Raw genomic sequence first — 22,811 nt, 5'->3', positions numbered from 1 at the left:
GTGTATGAAAACTGTAAAACTTTGCTAGAAGCTGTAATTATGGCGTCGGTGTTGGTAGTATTTTTTACAGTGCTTATTTAATTAACCGTTTTATTCGGAGTTTGTGCATTCATGAATCATGATTGTCAGGTTTTTGGATTTTCTCGTAGAATGTGTTGGAAGAAAAATGTCCTAAATCCAAATTATCTTGATATGGAAAAATGTAGTGGTAGGAAATATATTCATAGACTATTTTTATTTTTTTTTATTACTCTCTCTTGTTTCAAAACATGTTCACTTTGAAAAAATTATAAAAACAATTTTTTAAAAAATAATTGTTCACTTCAACTTTGAAGTTTGAATGTCAGTTTATGATTCCAAAATCAAGGCTATTTCACTTTTCTTATCAACAAATAATTAAAAATGCATTTGAATGGCCATGAAACAAAGTAAACACTTTAGGGTTTCCAAAAAAAACATATCCACTATATATATATATATCTCACCTGCATCCAAAAAAATGAGAAACTGTGAAATTTTGAACTAAGCAAGAACACTCTTAGGTAAGTAGTAATATCTTTCAAGTCTTGCCACATTGGCTAAGAATTAAGATCCATCAAAACACATTATAGAAAACTAAATATCTTTTCAAGTACTACAGTATGTCTGGTAACTGGCAATACAAATTGCAATTTTACCTCCACAAGATTCACCGAGATATAGGAGAAGCGGGCGATTTGCTTCATTTTACGTGCTCCCTAGATATAGAAAAAAAAAACACACAAATGGGAGGGCTGCATTGATATAACCTTAGAAAAATGTGTCAAATTGTACATTTTTTATACAAGATAATTTCATAATTCCTGTAACAGATTACATGGCTCTTTACAGCATTCAACATTGCTCCCAAAACCTTAGTAAATTCAGCTTTTCCCAGAATCAATTGCAGCATACACAAAATCTTCACATTTTGAAAAACCACCAGAGAGGACATCCGATAAAACACCAATGACATCGAATGCCTCCTGCAGATCAGTTATCGAAGTCATGTCCTCGAGCCAAGACAATAAATCCTTTGAGAAGCCAAGCATTTCCTTTACATTCAACAATTTTTCTTTCATCAAGATTTCCCAACCCTCTATGCTTGCACTCTCACCACCTGCGCCCAGTTCCTTCGTGTGACCTGCTCGGACCTTAACAGAAGTTGACGATTTTTTAACCTTAAAAAAGAACTGCAGCTGCTCAATCAAGCCGGTGTAAACAAGCATTGGCTGGATAACTGACAATAACTCGTTTGTGCCTTGAGTTCCTGTTGCGCTTTCACTGTTACTTCCGGACTCTGGTCTCACAACACCAGGAAGATTAGATGGGCGCTGTGTTGGCCGGTTATGACTACGCTGCATGTAAGCATGATATATTCCACGTTGCAAGAAGGCACGGCGATGCTCCAACCATGACTCGTATGATTCAGAGAGAAGTGAGCTAACCATCATGAATTGTACAGTTTCCTCAGTTCCTGTAGAAGGTGAAACGGAAGGAAGGGAAGATTTTGCATCTGATGTTGAGGAGGATAAATAGGCTGCTATGTAATTGGCCAAGGTACGACGCTGGGAATCGTCATGATCAAGCAAGTGTCGAGCCATTTGAATCATGAACGGGAGAAATTTTGAGTTACTTTCTTTTCCGCCACCTCTACAATCGGTACTAAATGAGGCTCCAGTAGCAAACCGAGCAAGCATCTACAAGAAACGAAGTTTACACATAAATAATTGTTCCGCATAAGAGTCTGGAATTAACACATTTGCTAGTAGACAAGCATACATACACATATATACCAACTATTATTTTTCAAATCGATATACAAAGTACTTTACCAGGACAATGTCATAAGTCAATAACCGAAGCCGACTTCCATCAGCACGTCCAAGAGCATTAAGGTAGTCCCAGTACTGATCAATGTATCGCATGTATTGTGTTACTGGAACAGATGGACCTCTCAACGGAAACAAATTATTACACAGAGTCTCGTTATTTCTGAGGGCTGCTCCTTCCCATTCTTTCTTTGGATTCCTAAGAGCAGCATCTGCTCTCTTAGCTTCCTGATGACACTGATAATGTATGATATTGAAATGGCTAACTGTTGTGTATACACAATCCCCTCGAGCACTTCCCGAAGTCCCCACACCAAGATTGACACGTTTACTATAAGTGTAAACACCTAGCAGGTCTGTAGGTCTCAAACTATAACCCTCTCTGCATACCATGCACGCCAACCCGTCCTCCTCTTCCTCTACGTCTTCCAGACCTTCAAGCACTGGCTGATCAACAACAATTCGCTCCCCACCATCAGAAGCTAATTCTTGCCTCCACCCAAGTCCCTGTTTCATTTCATTAAGAAGTGATTATATGAAATGTATTTTGCAAGTAATGGACACTAAACTGTTACAAGTAAAGACAAAAGTACAACCCATAACTTATTATGACAATATATTGAGAGAGCAAGAGAAACTTAAGCCTAACTAGATCAAATTTGCAGCAAATATAGAGTCCGTGTACATACTGTGCATGAAGGGGATGAAGTTATTGTGAAATGATGGTTTTTAATACCAGGCATATTAAAAATATATATTATAGGTATTCACCTATGTAGACAGTAAAAGAGATCCAGATACTGAACATATTATGACAAAAAGAAAACACAACAAAAAACCTACATCCTTCAATTCTAATTGTACAAGAGGATAATAAGATATTACCTGAAGCAGCTGCTCTCTCTTCCTCAGAGCAAGACGCCTCATTTCATCCTTGGTGGCGTGCCGCAACCCAGAAATTTTATCGGCCAAAAAGCCATCGCCTTTTCCTTCCTTGTCCGAAAGAGTATCCAGTAAATTTTCAGCCTTAGCACCAATCTCATTTTCTCCAGAAACTCCCTCCAATGCATGGAGCAAAGGCAAGATTTCTCCATCATCAATACAACTTTGAGTGGCCAAATGACCCATTGACAATCCCCTTAGCATAGACAACACAAGTGGCACGGATGGCAGTTTCAAACCTGATGCACATTCTTTACTAGATCTAAAGCCAGCCTGCCCTGTAAATGCAAAAGTTTCCCTCAAATGCCTGACTGCAACACTAGTAATCCCCTTCTCCAATATGATATCCTTCAGTCTCTCACCACAGGAGCTTGTTTTAAGTGATTCTGAAACCCTAACAAAGTTCTCAATGGCAAATCTCTGTTTGACTGCTTGCTGAGAAATGCTTTCGTCTTTTGCATTATCTTGATGCTGCTTCTGCAGGCGATCAAATTCCCTCCAATTCTGCAAGTAGGGATCAAAATACTGGACAAGTGCTTCCATTGCTGCACGTTCACCGTAAGTCAGGTAGGGTAAAATTCTGGCTACCATTTCAGTGTTCCTCTGCTGTTTGTTTGTCTTTTTAAGGCCTAAAGGATGGCATAACCTCTCTAAGAACATGAGAACTATTTTCTTCGCTTGCTCGCCGGAACCAGTTTCTTCACTAGAGACTGTTAGAGCATTTTGGGTAATGTCTATATTATCACTTTCATTTGCCTCTAGGGTTAAACTCTCTACAATCATAAGGATGCCTTCAGCTGGTTCCATGGCATCAACAGAAAAAGCGCGTCTTGCTGTCTCTAGTAGCAAACCTAGAGCTCCTAGTCTCAACAAGGACCTTCTATTTTCCCTTATCTTGCAGCAGTACATGAGAAGATTAAGCACAACCACCAACTGCTCTTGGTTCGACTTCAGATCATCTCGCAAGAGCTGCAGAAAAAAAAAGTTAGATTAAAATATACATCTTTTAAAATATTTTAAAAAACCTGCAAAGGATCAAGGACACAATTATACAAAAATATGACAAATTCCACATTTCACAAACTGATGTTCTAAAATCTAAGAAAGTGCCGGATCTGCTTATTCAATACTCTCTTACATCCCTTTCTCCTTGAACAATATCCTGTTCCTATTAGGATGTCCCAACTTCCAAGTTAAATGTCATCTATATGATTAATTAATTATTAAACTTTGTATGTTAACTTTAGAATAATACCCTCAATTCAATTTTATGCTGAAAGTTCTCTAAATGTTCACTGCATTTAAAGTTGGCATTTTCCACTTTGGTAAAAATGGACAACAAATATTCACGAGGGAGAAGAATGCAACTGACGAATATATTTGAAGATTTTTCTTTCCTGATAAGTGTGCAAAAACAGAACTTAAACATTAAATGGGGACATGGTCACATGGGTAACAAAAATATATAAAAGAACAATATCCAGGATATCATAGCATGAATGACAGACTATTCTTAAAAACACTAACTGACAGCACACACCTGAATCATAGCCAAGAGAATTTCTAAGCCTCCGCACTCCCGAACTGCCCCAGCTATTGCAAATTCCACCTCAGGATCTTGAGTCTCCTCCCTATCTTCATCTAGCTCTTTAATCATGGGTTCAGTAGCCTCACCGTCTAAACCCTGCCCATTTGGATGACATAGATGAAAAAATATAAGAAATATGCATAATTTACTATTCATGTACTGTATAAGGAAAAATTACTGCACATCGCAAGGCAGCACAATTTTCATTAAATTGACATTTTACTTTAAGAGTTGACTAATGGAAGTTGAAGTATACCTGAAGGCGGTATGTTACTGTCATTGGGGGGCAGTCTCTGGTCGGAGTTATACCATTAGAAGATAGGGTGCCAGATACGGAATTTAAAGACAGACTAGTTGACTTTTTCCATACTTGCTCATAAACTTGAGCAACACTCAAGTCAAGAGATATAATATTTCCAGCTACTAGTAACTCCATGCCAAAGTCATCTTCCACAAGACCTAACAGATCCAACTGGTTGCAAATTTTGTTTTTAACATCACGCATCAAGGGACCAATCTCAGAACTGGCATATGGATTCTTGGTCATCGATCCTCGTATGAACTCTTCCTGGGTGTGTGCCTTATTCAGTATTAAAAGATACACGGACTCTGGTTTTGACGGGCAGATCAGATTGCATAGTTGCTCCAGAATGAACTGCATAAAGGTTGATGATTTTGTAAGGGTGAACCGTTGCTCTTACCACAATTATCCAATACGTGTAGTTTGTGCATGCAAACACATACAGAAATAACATGACATTACTAATTATTTCAATTAGAAAATACTGTAGATCTGGATAATAATAATAATAATAATAATAATAATAATAATAATAATAATAATAATAATAATAATAATAATAATAATATTGAGCTGATGCCAGATACAGTGCAAGTGGAAGGACAAGATTATAGACCTCCACAAAGAGAGATAAGTCAGAGAAACAGGAGTAAAAAACATCCCACAAGTAGCTTCCCCACTAAAACTCTAGAAATTATAACTTCTCAAATTGAATTAGTATCCAAATTTGCATACAGCACAACCATTAAATGTGCTTCAAGCCCATTCAAACTTGGGCATATAGGTAGTAAGAAAGCTAAGGTGTGTATCACTATAAATATGGGTAAGATAATAACATGCACTTTCTTGCATACCAGAGATGTTCGGCCTCTTTTATCCTGCCCGTGGATTTGAAGCCCACTAATGCAGGCCTGAATAAATTGGCGCTTGTTCTCACTACTCTCCAGCAGAAGGCTGTCCAAAAGATCCTTAAGAAGTCGATTGCAATCACTTATTAACTTTGTTTTCTGCACAATTAATCCCCTAATGACAATCAGGGACTCGAGAATTTCAGAGAGCAATTGTTCCTTCATGAACCTGCCACAATTAAAGATAAGAATATAAGATGATGTCAAGACAAGTTAACAATAAAACAAAATGTGACGCATATTACCTAGATCTGATGTTAGGAACCTCTAAAAAATTTCCGAGCAGCTCTATAAGTTTGTTAAGGATAAATCCCTGTGAAATATCGATATGCAGGCTCCTCTCTAGGGCTTCAATATTACCCACCTCCTGGGTGATTAACTTGCAAATAGTGGTAAGATAACCACGCACAGTTAAAAACAAACGTGCATCTTCAGATTCTATCATCTTCGTTAGCAATTCAAAATATTCAGCAGCATTTTCACCAGCAGCAAGAGTTGCAGGTAACAAAGACATTACTAAGTTCAATAGTCGAAACCTCCTTGATGAACTTTGGGAAGATAGCAAACTTATAAGCATGCACATCTCAGACCTTATAGACTGAGAACAAGCACTCAGCACAAGTTCTGTGACCCAGGCGCCCAACTCAAAAGAAGTTGCTTCATTCTTACCCGTCTTACGAGAATGTCTTTTCCATCTGAGAGCATATTTTAGAGCCAGGTAATCATATCTCTGTGCCTTAGACCTCTGAACACCTTTGACTGCCTGTGATACCTTATATTGCCGCCTCACGAAATCAAGATATGATGCACCTTTTTCCCATTCTGTATAGCTCAATAACTGAATATCTTGACCCTTTTGGGACCCATTCCAATTCTTCTCTGATTCAGATCTACTTCCACTGACAATACCACTTAATGATCCAGATAAGTTTAAGTTGCGCTCATCCTGTGGAACTGAGGTCGTCTTAACTGTGGGCTGCTCTTTATCCAATGTCTCAGATTTTGGAGGAGTGCATGCTTGAGATATAATCCTAAGACATGGGAGTATGACATGCTCAGATATAGCAGGATGTTTGGCCCCCAACTTGATAGAGGAAAATAGTATCTGGAATACAACTCTTAATCTCGCCTCCCAGAACTCATCTGGCACAGAACATACCTCTGAAAGCAACAACAATTCTTCACGTGTGGCCACTGCAATATCCATAGACCTATGATGCTCAAGACAATAAATAACTTTCTTCTGTATTAAGCTATTTAAATCATTCACTGCATTAATATCACCCTCAGAAAATGCACAAAGAGCTGCCCTAGCTTGGACACGAGCAGATCTGGGACCTTGGTGAATATTATTCTCAAACAACTCTGACAAAATACCAGCTGCTACAAGTTGTTTTTTAGAATTCTGGTGCTTTGATAAAACTTGCAACATCTCAAGACACTGTGTAACAAAAACAGTTGCACACCCGTAACAGCTGTTAGGTGACCTAGATACAACAAATCTTGATGCAACTGTTGTATCAGAATTTTTTTGATGCAGGTAATTCATCAACACTCGTCGAAGACCTTGAAGAGTCTGTACACTTTTGCTGACTGAATCAAATGCTGCTTTACATTTTTCACCATACAAGACGCCCAGAAGAGCGATTTTACGGTTTATTTTACAAGATGGTCCGGGCAATGAGACCATCATTTGTTGAACAGAATCCTTCTGCTGGGAGTCCATTTCAGTCTCACCAATGCTCGACACAATCTTGAGCAAAGGCTTTTTGAAACCTAAAAGCTGTTGATATCTACGATGGGCATTTTCAGATTCTGATTCAATAGCAGCCAGTCCCCTTTTCATATCCTCGTCATTCTCCATGTTATCGAAAGTGAAACTTGGTTTTGCCATGAAGTTAAATTCAAATCGACCATACTTGCTATAGCCACATTCATTGCACAAAAATGAATCCAGATTCTCATAATTTATGTTACGACATTGCCTGCACTGATAGGCATTCTCATGACAATTACTACATATTCCATGTCTATCTGTTACTGGACGACTACACCTTGGACACTGTAATGGCTCAAGGGATAGAGCCTGGAGATTTTCATAAAAAGAATCCAGCTCAATCATGAAATTGCATGCAGTTATTGGAATTGGGAAGTCGACTTTGAGCTCAGTCTGATTAAAAGCAAGATGACAGATCTTAGCACGCTTCCACAAAGCCCAATTGTTCTTTAACTCTGACAAGTCTGCCACAGGTCTATTGTTGTAGTAAAGGTTCAAAACCTTTACCGATTTGGACTTGCGAGCATCATGAACATTCATGGTCACACTCTGAATCGTATAGCTACCTGTGCATTTCACTATGATGCGGTTATCAGTAAACTTTGTTTCTGACTTCAAAGTTTCCAGCTTCATCCTACTATAGGGTACCTCGGGTGAGCTGCAGGCAACGCAAGGCTCGCTCTCGAGGTAATACCCATCAAACTCCACCAAGCCACTCAAAGTGTTGTATATACGAGAATTAGGGTGATTAGCTAAGAGCTCATTTTGTGAGTGCAGAGTCTCAAAAATGCACTTAATCACATCAAAGGTCAAGCAACGATCTACAATGTCCAACCTTTTTTGCTTTTCAGTACTGTCCGGAAATGTTCCCAACAGGAAATTGACTAGTTCAGTATACTCCATGATATTTTGGCCATACATTGGCAAAAATTGTACCTTCTGCAAAAGGGCCAGTAATATGGTCTCCTTCAGTGACTGCCTTGCATGATGCCACACCCCATGAAGTACACACTTCGCTTCAGCACGTACAGAGCTTGAATTCCATTCCAGTAAGAAGTAGTCAATAAATGGTCTCAAAAGATCAACAGTTTTACTGGTAAAAATATCCACTAGTGGCTCAACATCCACATAAGCTTTATCTGAACCAGAATCATTCCCATCTTCTCCTTTCTTTTTCTTCTTAGAATCAACTGGCTGAGACCCTGACTTGTTTGCACCTGTTCCTGCATCACCTCCTTCAGCTTTATGTAAAGAGTCGGTATTCTTTCCGGTATAAAAGGCCAAGTTCAGAAGCTTAAGAGTCTGAACCACACACTCCTCCCGGAAATAAAAAACTCCATTCAGAAGGAAAGATAAGATATCATCATGCCTCAAACAATACTTCTGCCAATTCCTGGGCCTTGCAGCAGCTACTTCTGCCATAGTAGATAGACACTTCACTATCTTGACACTCCTCTCATACGATTTGGCACTCTGGAACCCGCCAGATTTATGTATATGTTTATAAAGTTTCTTTACTTCACTTGAGAATTGCCAAGAGTCGCGGATGCTATAATATTGTGTCTTGCTACCACAGAGATGAAGGAAAAGCCTCCTTGCATACCGTCTTACGAAAGTTGTATGAGGATTATTTATGTAACTGCACAGTACATCCTGATATCCTTCTAGTTTCAGATCCTTTCCAGAAGGGATCTTGTGTACTTTCTCTTTATCTACAACCTTGTCATGTTTTTCTGGTCTAACCAAACTGTAAACCAATCGAAAAGCATTTTCTAGCAAAAGCCTATGGTAGTCTGCAAATATATCAGCCCTGTGTGATTTTGCATATGAATCAGAAAAGAAAGGAGAAAAATTACCAGCTGGTAACTCCCTTCGGATAGTTAACAAAGCTCCACATCCTGAACCAGTACCTGGACCATGCGAGGCATCATAACTAATAGCTGGTGATTTAAAGACATGAACTAACTGTTGCAGAATATCCATTAAATAATTGATGAAAGTTTGCTGCCTAAGACTGCCACAGGCCCGAAGAAGATGAGTGAGGAATCCACTTTTCTCCTGGTCAGACAAGGTTGTGGGTGTCCCAATTGAAGTAGAGATTGGTATATGCGGAGGATTTTTGTCATGGGTATCTGTTCCTCCACTTGATTTTGGTATCGATCCGTCACTTCCAGGCTGGTGCCAGTTTCGCAGCATCAATGTCAAGAACATAAAGACAAGAATAGTGACTTCTCCAAAGGAAGAACGGCTCTTGGCTGCAAAAGGACTGCTGGTATTAATTTCATTCAAAAACCACTTAATTAATTTCTCCAAATCTAAACTTTCTGGCTTCGAGTCATCAACAAATGGTCCACCAATGGCAGATGATAGTCTGTAGAAGAGCTGCATTACAGGTATTGCCTGAACTCCTGATGTTGTTTCCATCCATCCTTTAAGTTGTTCCAGGAGCTCCGAAAGGAGCAAAGAATTTACAGCCCTTTTCGATGCCGAAATGGTAACAGCATCAACTATTGAAGCTGAAAAGTCACCAGACACATTTGGTTCTAGGACATGAATTGATGGTGCAGAATTTTGCGTGCTGCTATTACGAGCAACAGGCAACAAAGTGGTGTCAGTTACATCATTTGTTGAGAAATGAATTTCATTTCCCTCACTGCCATAAGTTTCCACTTCAATTGGAATTGCAGACATGGGATGGTCTCTGGAATGGGGCGGAGGAAGACGGTCTATGTCTAGCACTTCATAACATGCCTCACATAAATCAAAATCGGGACAAATATTGCAATGCCATCGGCGCCTGAGTATAGGAACAGTAGAGCACCCATCACAACAATACTGAACAGAGGAAGTGATAGAATCTTCCTCGACCAAGATTTGTGTATTTCCTCCAGCAGCACTGGCAGAATCAGAACGAACAGCAATGGGAGCTGTGCCCTCCACAGTATCATCAGCATGCAACATGGTTTGTTTTGGAAATGGAACTTGGAGCAATCTAGAAGATATAGCCAAGCTTTTGGAAAACAAAAAATATTAGTTAAAGATGTTAAGATATACAGTAAGAGTAACGGAAGCACCTGAAAAATATAAATACCTGCTAGAAGTCTGAACTGCTTCATTAGTAGAAAATAGAAGTTTCTTGAATAACAAAACAGCAGGCGCAACAGATTGCAACCCAGATTCTTTCCCGTGCAAAGCCAGACATTCAGCATAACAATAGATAAGCTCAACAGATGAGATAACAATGTTGTTCATAGCTTGTGTTTCTGGCTGCTCAACATCCAAAATTCCCCACAAAACTTGCATAAGCCTGTCCACCACTTCGGAACCTACAAATGGTGTCAAAAAAAGAACAAAACAGTTAACGCTTTGCCTTTCTACTGAAAGACCATGACCATCTGAGGGTTCAGAGATAGCCTAGTGGCAAAGGCTCATCCCCCCCTCATCTTCCCATTACATTTTCATAGTTACAAATCTTCCCCTCAACACCCCCCTCCCCCAAAAAGAAACAAAATATTCCAAAAACTATGCAAACCACTCCCACCTGAAAAAAAACCATAACAATAAAAAAACAAGTAGCAGGCTGCAAATTTATCAGGACCCCATTTGGATGAGAAATGAATGGACTGAATATGACATAGCATGCATGTCACATACAATTATATGTAACTTTAAGTACATACTAAATTCCTAATAATGGATGTTCTACAATTTCTACCACAAAGAGGGTGCTTTCTGGAATAACAATTACTATTGTGTGCAAAGCAGAATGAACACATTATGGGTACCGTCATTTGAACTAAAACCTGATAAAGGAAAACAGGGGTACAGATAGTCCAAGCAAAGAATAATTTCAAAAAGAGCGATGTCAAGGCCAAATAGATGATGTACACACCACGACATCAACTTATTGTACAGTGAAATTTTACTAGTTTGGACATCATCCCTATGCTGACTGCTGAGGTTTAATACCGCCAAATTGGCAGAATCAAGTAGTACAGAATTTATAAAGATAATTATAAGCTACAATGATAATTCCACAAAATGCAGCCAGCGAACGAGCGGTAATTAAAACCTGTACAAAGTTATCACTATACTAATGAACCGAAGATTTTAACAAACTCTACAACAGTGAGCAAGTAATAGAAAAGCATATGTCATGTTTGTGAAAATGCTAAATGAATAAACCACATTTTACCAAGCTAATAACACGGAAAAAAAAAAATCAAACTTAGATATGTCGAAACCTGTACCATTAATATCAAGGAAATCAGCGAAATTAGATCGACGATGCAATGCAATTTTAGAGACTGCACGCATTTGTGCGGTGAACTCTTCAATAATCCACCCTGTTGTAGTCCCACCAACTCCCAGCCTTGAAGAAAGCATTGTTGTTGACTTAACTACACCAAAAAGGCGCATGGTATCCTTGACCTGTGAAAGAAGGTAGTTATGAGTACATTTTCGATATACAGGGATTGAAACTTCTGCCAAAGCACATCTAGAGAAACTTCTTGCAGGGGTATATGGTATGGAGTTCTTACTTGGTAATACATTTCCCTCTGGGGAAAAACAGTCTGCAGAACCCGGCAAGCAGCAGCATGCAACAAAGGCTCCCTATCACTCTCAAATATGGTTTCTAACAGCTGTTTGCACCTCAGCTTGCTCAGTTCAGGTTTTATTTCCTCGACCCCTAAGCACCCCATTGGCGGCCTACACAATGCATAGAATCTAGACAAAAGCTTAAGGCCATCTGCAACTACCTGCTCCTGAACAGATGAAGATTGGGCATCACGACTCTTTTTACCAGATCCTGCAACCCAAGAATTAAGCCCAAGAACACGGGCTTCCATGTCCAGTACTGCGTCCATCTTCTCCTTCCAACCAAACTCATCCTTAGCCCGGCCATAAACTTCAAACGAATCTATTCTAGGCAAAGCAGATCTATTGAATGTTGGTCCAATAGAAACTGCAAATTCCTCATCAGCAAGAAGAGATTCTGCAACTGTAAATGGAATGTCATACCATGAACGCATGCCTTCATCTAATTTAATTACTCTCTGGAAAATACTTATATCCGACGGTATGTGGTTTGCTGACGTGTTTCCCACATGCACACGAACCCCAACCATGACTATGTCTGGATTTGAGTTCGAAACAGTTACCTGAGAGAAGAAAGCCATAAGTAGTTATGTACAACTGTAAAGTGTACAACAGTAAAGCCTATCAGGAATAAATGATGCAACTGTGAGACACTCTATGAAGTCAAGAAATTGGATAAGCTGTATCATGCTACCAAAGACAAACATATAGCAGAATATGTGCATAGTAGACGGGATAGAATTAATTGGCCATATTGAAATGAAAACCCATTTTGCATGCTTTTTTCGTTAGAATGTAATATGTACAACTCTGTACTGAGTTCAGGTATATCTCCATTAAATATCTAAGCATGTCATTATCATCTATCTGCAAGATATTTTTCACATAGTTTTCAATGATTGCATCCTCATTTCTTCCTGCTTCACAATTTGCTAGCTGAATCTCTTCTGAAGAAGTAATTTTCTTAAGGGCAACAAAGAATGCCGTTTCTCCCATGTAAAATATCATAATTATCTTCTCTTAATATTTTTAATGACTGCATTCTCCCTTCCACTCTCTAACCAAAATTAAACTAGAAAGCATGATCCGCCTGTTTCTGCACAACAGAATTTGCAATCTCTCTAACTGCTTAAGTTCACTACACCTTTAATATACTTCAAAACCGACAAAGTGTGGGAGAGAACTATTCATGGAAAAACATGTGTTATGATTTGATCCAAAAAATACAGACAAAAATAAAAGCTTTTATTCAGGATTAGAATATTATAGTACAGAACGACTACCATACTAGACAACACATACCTTAAATCCTGTTGGACTGGGACTCTCAAGAAACCCATCCTCAGAAGCCAGGCTTTGCTTGGCTCCCTCTGAATCACCATTTCTGATGACATCACCACTTAGTTTCACATCAGCCGTGATACACATTGTTTTTTCAAAAAAATCAAGTGGAAATTCTGGTTTTGAGCTACCATAAACTTTATTGTTAAGAATGCCTGGGCCTAACTTTTTTACTTTATCAGAAACAGCACTTGCAGAAGTGTCAACCCCGACAGGTACATGAGAGTATATCTGAAGGCTCCCATCATCATGTAAAACAAGACAGTGGATTTTGTCTTTTGATAAAGGTCTATAAGCAGTTAGTCCCACTACTGGTGAGGTTGATCCCACAGCTTGCCGCATGTTCTGGGCACAGATATCATTTTCTCCCATGGAAATTGTCAGCACAGAGTTTGATTTTATACTCGAGAAGCAAACAAACAATCCTGTACTACCTAGCAACTCTTTCCAACGATGTAGTCCAGCAGCTCGAAGCTTTCCTTCCTGCTCCTCATACACATAGGATACCTCAGACAAAGATGTTGTGTGAGAATCTAATCGACCTATCAATGTGGTTCCATCTTGATAGGATACAAAAAGCAACTTAAATGTTGACGAATAGTACAAAGATGAGCCTCCTGCTTGTATGTCTCCTCCCTGCAACTGAATCTTTTCCTTTAGTGGCCTAGCTCCAACATTTCCTACCATCGTAATTTCCAGCCTGAATAAGCATCCACCTTCAGATAGCACAATTAGCAACAACCTTCCTTGTGAAGCCAAAACAAGGGTTGCATCCACAATTGTGCCATCATTTAACGTGAAATAATGTAACGGACTGATGTTGTCCTGTGACAAATCATAAATTTTGACAAATTTGTTGGTCACCACCATTAGATGCACCTGAGATCCCGGAACCCAGTCTACACGTCTGATATATGCACCTTGCAAAGCAAGTTCAATGGCTAGACGATCAGCCACCTCGCCACGATGACTTATTGTAAGAACCTGGCACTCTTCATAACCCACCACAGCAAGATAATTCTCCACCAAGGGATTAAAAACAAGATGAACAATTTCAAACCTTACTAAATTTTTTGAAAGGGGCTTAACATTAGCCTTGTCTGCAGTAACAGGTGCAGTGGTGGCTTGTCCAATTAGCTGCCCAACATCAAATATTGCAACTTTGTCACCTTCTCCAACAGCAAGACGACCTCTAGTGCTGACACTCAATAAGGATTTGACAAGGGAACCACTTGCTAGGTGAGATTTAAGATCCTTGGCATTTGAATATTCAGCTTTTATCTTGAGGTCTAATGATCCACTTTTATATGCCTTTTTCAACTGGAGAAGATCGCCATTGTAAGACAACACCTTATCAGTACCGAGTGACACTTTTTTGTCCCGGGAAACGTTTGAATCTCTTCTGCTAGTTACAGAAGGCAATAGGGAATTGAATATTTTCAGCAACCGATTCTCAACATCCAGATCTTCAAGTAACTGTGGGATTCCATCTTGAACCTCTCTTGAAAGATTCAACTTCACAGAATTATCTATATCCACCAAAATATCGTCATCAACATCAGAATCACTGTCAGGAAGCTGATCCCCATCCTCTTGAAAAGGTAAAAATGACTGAAAATTACTGGCACCGTGACTGGCTTCACTATTACTTCCTGTGAATTTTCGAGGCTTCAAGCATTGGCAATTACTACCCCTGACACCCCCTGCCCCACAATCACAGAAAAAGCGACTAGAGCGGGAGTATACAACACGATGACCACGGTGACAAACTTTTGCACACACAGAACAGCAGCCCTTGGACACAGTCAAATCACATGTATAACAAAAATACCAGTGTTGCTCCATAAAGTTGCTTCCACTGGATGTAAATGTGCAAACTTTTGATGCGAGGGTTTTTTCATTATTGGAATCTTCCTCGTCATCTTTATCAATGCTACCCACATCACCGTCAGATGTTCCATCATCCTCATCTTCATCTACAGATGTTGCATCACAGTCAATTGATGTTGAATTTCCTTCTTGATTAGAAGAAAAAAGCAAAGTGTCCGAGTTTTTCCTCGTAGCAAGTGACCGAGAAGCAACAGATCCTACCCCAGAACTATTGCTAGACAGAGACTTTCTAGAAGATTTTTCTACACAATTTTTATTAGACCCGCACTCACTTAAAATAGTCCCAAAAAAATCAAAAAGGAACTTCAGTCCTTGGAGCACATGTTCATCTCCAGCCATCTTCTCCATAAGCATCACCGTTTTCTGTAGAAGAGATTTCATTGAAGTTTCTGATCTTGAAAGTTGAGCAACAAAACCTAAATATGGTTTCGCTGTATTAACATCGAATTGTAGAAATGCGGAATCCAATGAGATTAGCAAGGCTTCGAAAAAATGATTGTGTAGTTCCTGGGACTGCATTTCAGAAGATGGAGACAATAGACATGCAATAAAATTCCTTGTGGCCTCTCTGAGCGAAGGTGAAATTCCTAAATGATTCGTGACCCCAGCTGTGGCTTCTGTCGTGGAACCTAGGAGCCTTATTTCTATCCACCTTGACAGGCATAGCAAGTCCATGCTCGCAAATCTCTGCTGCAACTTATGTTTCAAACTTGAAGAGACCTCTTCAGATAACAGTTCAGCAAAAAAATTGAGAACCTTTATGTTCGCTGATTCAGAGTTACATTTATCAAGTGAATCAAAGAGAACAAACAAATCTCCACTATGAGAACCACAGAGATCCGTTATCTGCTCAGACGTGTCTTCTGCAGAGAGTAAGAATTTAAAGAGACCATTCTTCGAGTGATCTTTCCGAAGACTGTTCATCGTATCTATGGCTTTGGTAATTAAGCATTCATAAACACTGCTTAATGCAAGTTCCCCAGCATTGACACTTCTTAACAATTTTTCAACATCTCGCATGACATATAAACTCCTATAATCAATGCCTTCTAGTCCTTCAACCAAGCTATGATAGATGGTGTCACATTTTCCATGAATAGATTCGAAGATTTTGTCGAACTTTATGGTGAAGACAAATTCAAGAATCCGGCGTAGTAACTCAGTCTCTCCAAAGATGACTTCTCTAGCATTTTTTATCTCAAGCAGACCAGCAAGAACAGTAATGATCATTCTAATGTTCAGAATGCATGAGAGAAGAGTTCCACTGGAAGTTTGAGAGTGACAAGGGAATCCATGCAGCAAGAGTTCCCAGTATAACTTCGTCCGATTCCCTGGAGCCATTCTGTCGATATTTACAGTGACCTTAGATAAAAGCTCATAAGCAGACTCTATATCGGAGAAATTTAATTCAAACTTCTCAAGTAGAGCATCCTGCACAGACTTATCAATTCCAGCATGCTTATGAAACAACAAAGTCGAACATGCATCATTAGATTTGTGGTTGCTGTTGAAAGTTGAAAGAAATGCTTTTTCATATACTTGCATATATCTTTCTAACAAGGAGGATAAAATTTTCACTAGGGTTCCAACCCTGTCAGTTTCAAACATACTAGAAACCGAGCTCTCAGCAAGCATAAGAAACTCAGCATCACTAGGTGTGTGTTCTTCCAACAACAGCCCTTCAGATCCTGTAGTACCTATCATAAGATACCTCAACACCCCGGTACTGAGTAATGAAAGTACCAGAGCCAGCCATGACCCATGCCTAAGAAAGTCCCAGCTTAGGTCCTTGATATTATCTGATACCTGTACTGAATCTATGTGCTGAAGCAAAGATAATACAACATCAGAAATGTTGAGACTCTCAGGAAAAACATTGGAGTGGCATAATATGGAATGGCTATAATGGAGCAGATGCTCCATATTTGTGGCCTCTGGATTCTGAAGGTCAGCCCAAAAAGGATTCAAATCTTCTAGCTTAGAGTCTACCGTCGGAGTATCCCAGCAGAGAACAAATACATATCTCTCAATAATCAGGTCTTCCACTGTTGTAGCCTTCTCACCCTTCCAGAAATCCAAAATCCATGCAAAAGTCGAACATATTTCAGTCCATTTCAAGCCTAAACAGTCAACTGCCTTGTTGTCTCTACATACTGAAGCAGAAAGTGGCCCAACATCAATCAGTTGTTTCAAAACGCTTCTATCAACTTGCCTTTCTTTAATACAGGTAGCCATCACAGTTTCCACCACAACTGATGTCCAGGGTGACCAGTCGTTGCCACCATCCCCGGAATTATGTGATCCATAAGATGCAACTTCTCTCAACTTGAATCGCAACTCCGAAAGCAAAGTTGCAGGGCAAGCACGAGGGTAGTAGATCATATGACGAAAAATTAGAATCAGTCGTGAAACTAATAAACCCCAGCATGACAGTTGAACACTACTAAAACCGGAAGGGAGAGCATCAATCCCTCTGAGGGAAGATAATATGCACTTGGCTGATGTCACCTTCTCATCTTCAGACGATAAATGGAACGTCATTAGGAGAACCTCGATGTAGAAGACAGATGGCAGAGATTCAAGAACTTCCTTGATTTCAGGACTGCCTGAACAAACTGTCTTTGTTTTTTCACATATGAAATCAACAAAAGCCTTCTGAATATTATTTCTCAACTGACTTCCAGCTGAACCAACTCTAGAGATGAGAGCATGAGCAAGCAAAGTAAGGCTCTGATCATTGTAAACAAAGCAACCGTTGTCCACACTTAAAATTTTCCTAACAAGGTATTCCTCCAAGGAATTAGACAAAAGATGGCTAGTAAGAAAGTTGTGCAACAGTTCAAAGCAAAGTTCATCAATCTGGCTAACATTCATCTGTCCAGTTACTGTTGCGTCATTATTGGTCATTCTATCTTCAGAATAACAACCTTGACAGTTAAGAATAGATAGCAGAATGTCAATATGACCATCCGTAAGCTTTCTGGAACCATCTTCGTACAAAGCCGGATGCCACCTGGGGGAAAAAATATTATTTTTCAGAAAGCTAAAAACTTCTGTAGCAGCTTGCAGTGGCATGTTACATATGCTTGAAACAGAACTAGGGCCACAGCCAAGCTGATCATGTCCATCCACAGATCCAACGGAGCGACCACCCTCGGAAAATAGGTCCCCAAATAGGGCTTCATCTTCATGGCAAAGAGCATTTTCTGGTTCTGGAATGGAAGATACTTTTGTTCCACTGGGATGTGATGGCTCCAGTTTTGGCTTCAACTTGACTCCTTCTGAATGAAGAAAGAAAGCAAGATGCATTAAATTGTCAAGCCACTGCCTTGAAATGGGGAATATTATTCTCATTAGTTCCTGCACAGAGTACTTCTTTAGCAGGAAAATTTTCTCAGAACGAATCTCGCATGAAATAGATTCTATCTGGTCAGCAATTAACACCCCACTTCCGTCTTCAGGCAAGTTCTCAAACTCAAAATCCTGATAATTTTGTTGGTTGATATCTCCAATAAGTTTCAGAATGTAAATCGCGATTCGGGGGAAATAACTCAATGGAGGCATTGGATTACCACCAGACTTATTGTACCTCCATACATCAGCATCCAGATTGTCCAAGACACTTGCTACTAAAAATGCCTGAATGTTTCGAAACACATTGCTGTTACAGAAGATGATATGAACAAACTGTAGAAACTCTTGCAACACTGACAAAATGAGACCGTCAACACTACTCTCCACGGATGCATTGTTGCTAAGAAATTCAAATCCAGTATTGAATAAGTTGGGAAGTACACTGATAATTGACGTAACGCCTTGGAACAATACAGAATTATATTCCACATATAATACGTCTTTAGTAACACTTCCAAGTAATTTAAAAATTCTCGCCAAGCAGGATAATCTTTTTCGTAGATTAAATTGAACAGTTTTATCATCAACAATATCCGGAAGTGAAAGCACTTCTTTGCAGAACATCACAAGACGCTGAACACATCCTAAATGAAATAGTGCCCAGTGCTGAGTCAAGGAAACCACCTTATTGAACTCATGACGTATAGTATTATTGGAGATGCCTTGACCTAGAGTAGCCTTCTCAATTTGCATACACTCAGAAGCTAGTGTCAAGAGAAGACGATCCACTTGCTTCTCTTGCTTCGTGCAACTGCCCCCTTCTTACAACAAGGACGCAAGGCACAGAATCAGCAAACTGATAGAGCTTAGAAAGGAAAGTAAGATGATAAGACATAGATTACTACCTTGAAGTAGACATTTGTTATGGTCCTGTAATTTAGCACTGCCACTTTTTACAGGTAACATTGCCAACGAATCTACGAGAGCTTTTGAAGAGGAAGGCTGTATTAAATCTAACTCTTTATCAATACCATCTAACAATGCCATCTCCAACATTTGTACCATAATATCCTGACATAGAATCAAGTAGTAAGGGGAAAAATGATAGTCAGGCACAAGCATGCAGATAGTAGGATGGTTCACTCTGATTAAATTCATGTCTATGGACCAACACAAATATAAAGTCTGAACTCATTTCATCATGTGTTAAATAGATAATGTGAAAGGGATAACATTTTCATGCACCTTTAGCCACAAAAAGTTTAACCGCCAAAAAAACATACTTAAACTGATTCCCCAAAAGAAATGCTGATATCAATTGTATTTAACTATTTTTTGATACTTATTAAATCATCAAATGCTTTACAGACTACCTAGGAAAACGGTCGGAAACACTCAATAATAACTCTAAGGCAGATCAAGGCCGCGTATGGAGACTCATAAAAAATCTTGAATTTCCATCTTCCTACTGTATAGAGCACTAACACAAATATGAACAAAGAAACAAAGCCCAAAATAACCTTTAGGGCTTAGATTGATGGAGAATCCTCCAAAGTTACTACAGGTGGGATTCACTGACGTTTTCACCTACTCTTTATTTGCCAACAAAGTTAGTACACACTTCAGACTTCAAAATTTCAGTCTATAAGTCATTTAAATTAAATGTATGTGGCACACGTAAGGAATTATAAAATTAAACGGAAGCTCAAATGTCGTCATTAAACCGAAACAGACGGAGCATTTATTTTGAGCAATGGTTGACGAATTCAACAGAACAAGACAAAGACTGCCTTAACTTTCTCAAAGCTGATCATTACAACAGGTACAATACAAGCGCATGTACTTGCACCATCGTGCGCACACGAGAACATAAACACATAACTAACATACAAAAATGTATCAGATATTGCTGGCATACTAGTATATCTAACATTATTATCGTGGAATACTAGTATAACTAAAATTTTATTGTTAGCTCCTTGTCTTTTCCACATTTAAATTTAAAAAAATATATATATCTTCATTTAAAAACTATGCATAACAAATTAATAGTCAAAAAACCTGAAAATTCAAACAATCTACATTCGTAATCGACTTCTCCAAGTAACACAACGCAAACTCCACCAATTGCTGAACCACCGCAACTACTATCGGTTCCGCTTGCTCCACTACAAAAACAAACACACAATCACTACTAGATTCAGTACCAAAACACACATAATCAGATAACTCCACAAAAAACACAAACAATACCTGAAACCGAATTAACCGCCGAATAAATCGCGTGACCGATCGACGAAACAGCTTGAATCTGAGACTGGTCCCACAATTCAAACCCTAATTTGCCATCTGAATCAACTTCAACGCTTCTTTTGAGAATCAAATACAGTTTTTCAAACCCTAACTTGAGAGATGAATCGGACCGGACTCGCCGGTGAAGATCGGCCGGTGACTTGTCGCCGAAGACAGCTTCGACGAGTACGGCGATCTCGGCCATAACAATACACCAATCAAAGCACGATTTAATCAAATTAGTGCATAACAGAGTGTGAATTGAGAGCTAGTTTGTTGTAGCTCTCGAGAATCGAGAAATTATAGAGACAGGTGTGTGTATGTATAGGTTGTGTTGAAGATTTTAACGTGGAGAGGGGTTTAGTAAGGAGGACGAAAATGAGTGTAAAGTGTATTTATGTGTGTTAAAGATGAGAATCGAGAACAATTCATTTGCTTAATTTCCAAGTAATGTTTTGATTTTTTTTGGTGACGCTGTCGCCGACTATGTTTTTAATCGTCAAAAGGACAACATCGGGAACTCACTTGGTATTAAAAATCAATGCCCAATATAATAACCGGATTAACGAATTATTTCCTTCAAGAAAATTAACCGAGCAGAGCATTTTTATTATGTTAATATTATATTCATTTTCAAAATTAAGTAATTTCATTAACAATCATTGTCACAAAGGTGTCCAACTTCAAAATCGAACTATCATGTCATTCATAACCATGAAAAAATTAACGGATTCAATTCAAAAATAGTGCTGACATTTATTAATACGGTATTGTAGTAAATATAGTTTATGTTCGGACATACTTACATTTAAGTTAGCGCACGAAAGCGTGATACAAATGACTTAAGATATTTGAGACGGAGCATTTAAGTTAGCGCACGAAAGCGTAATATCTTTGTATGTGTCTTTATTTGCGTCATTAACTAAAACAATGATTTCAATATATTTTTCATTTAATTTTTTTGTTTATTTCAAATCGAACGAATCCATCCACTCATTTTCTTGTATTTAAAATATTTATTTTAGAAAAAGTTAATATTTCTTTTACTAACTTTATTTACTTATTAACAAGTTACCGGTTACATGAGTAAAACTTACCTAAGTTCGGTGTTCTAAAAATCCCCGATTTTTAAAAAAATCCCCGATTAATCCTTAAAAAATATTTGGCCAATCTATTTTTTGAAATCCGATTAATATTTATAAATTAATTTTGAATTATATATTTCATAATAAATAAGGTAAATATATTAAATATTATTAAAATATTTAAATATATCCGATTTTTGTTCCGATTAATCCCGCCGATTAATCCCCGATTTACCGATTAATTCCTAATCGGTACCTAAACTGATTAGTACCAATTACCGATTTTTACAACCATGCCTAAGTTATATATTACTAGTATGGATGCCCGCTTCGCGTGCCGTTAGTTTTTTAATAAATTGAGAGGACAATCAAGTGATTACACGGAACTATTTTTCCAAAATTAGGAGTTTGGATGCGTATTGTTATTTTTTTTATGAGGGTGCCCAGAAAACGGAAGAAGGTTAAATGAATGAGATTACATATTTGGAAAACCGTTTAGAAAGGATTGGGTGGGACGATTTTTTTTTGTTGCCAAAGTACTTCCTCTTCTTTGTTATTTTCAGTCCGTAGTGGAACCTGATATCGAAATAAGTTGAAGATTTTAACATTACGTTGACCCTTTTCTCAGCTATAGAAACTGTATGTTCTCCAGTTATAGAGTAGTAGTGGTAAACATAATATGGTAATGTCATAATGTGTTTCTTAGTACATGAATAATGCAAAATGTAATTTAAGAGTGAAAGATCCGTACTTGATATGGTGCGTTCTTTACTCGGAACTATCAACTCATTCCTGGACAACAGGTAGTTTCTGCAAATAATAAATACATTTTCAAATTCAACTAAATATAATATAAGTGTATATATTGAAAGTGTTGAATAATT

The 22,811-nt window shown here is 38.5% G+C and overlaps 1 protein-coding gene across 3 annotated transcripts; it reads right to left on the bottom strand.

Moving 5' to 3' along the window:
* Window positions 1-755: 755 nt before the first annotated feature.
* LOC141718641 (auxin transport protein BIG) lies at window positions 756-21,260 on the bottom strand. Of its 3 annotated transcripts, none has more exons than XM_074521018.1 (14): window positions 20,804-21,260; window positions 20,612-20,718; window positions 19,456-19,621; window positions 13,268-19,371; window positions 11,908-12,528; window positions 11,617-11,797; window positions 10,458-10,692; window positions 5,835-10,376; window positions 5,536-5,758; window positions 4,637-5,035; window positions 4,333-4,476; window positions 2,736-3,761; window positions 1,854-2,357; window positions 756-1,718 (listed from the first exon to the last, which is right to left on the bottom strand). In XM_074521018.1, exons 1-14 carry the CDS (start codon window positions 21,045-21,047, stop codon window positions 903-905), a joined length of 15,312 nt encoding a protein of 5,103 aa, XP_074377119.1. In that variant the 5' UTR covers window positions 21,048-21,260; the 3' UTR covers window positions 756-902. The 3 variants fall into 3 exon arrangements, with proteins under 3 accessions (XP_074377119.1, XP_074377120.1, XP_074377121.1); XM_074521019.1 differs by having other exon boundaries at window positions 13,268-19,368; XM_074521020.1 differs by having other exon boundaries at window positions 20,633-20,718.
* Window positions 21,261-22,811: the final 1,551 nt, after the last annotated feature.

The sequence above is a fragment of the Apium graveolens genome, chromosome 4 (genome assembly GCF_009905375.1).
Source record: "Apium graveolens cultivar Ventura chromosome 4, ASM990537v1, whole genome shotgun sequence".
NCBI lineage: Eukaryota > Viridiplantae > Streptophyta > Magnoliopsida > Apiales > Apiaceae > Apium > Apium graveolens.
The sequence above is the reverse complement of the archived record's forward strand: the minus strand, read 5'-3'. Positions and strand labels throughout refer to the sequence as shown.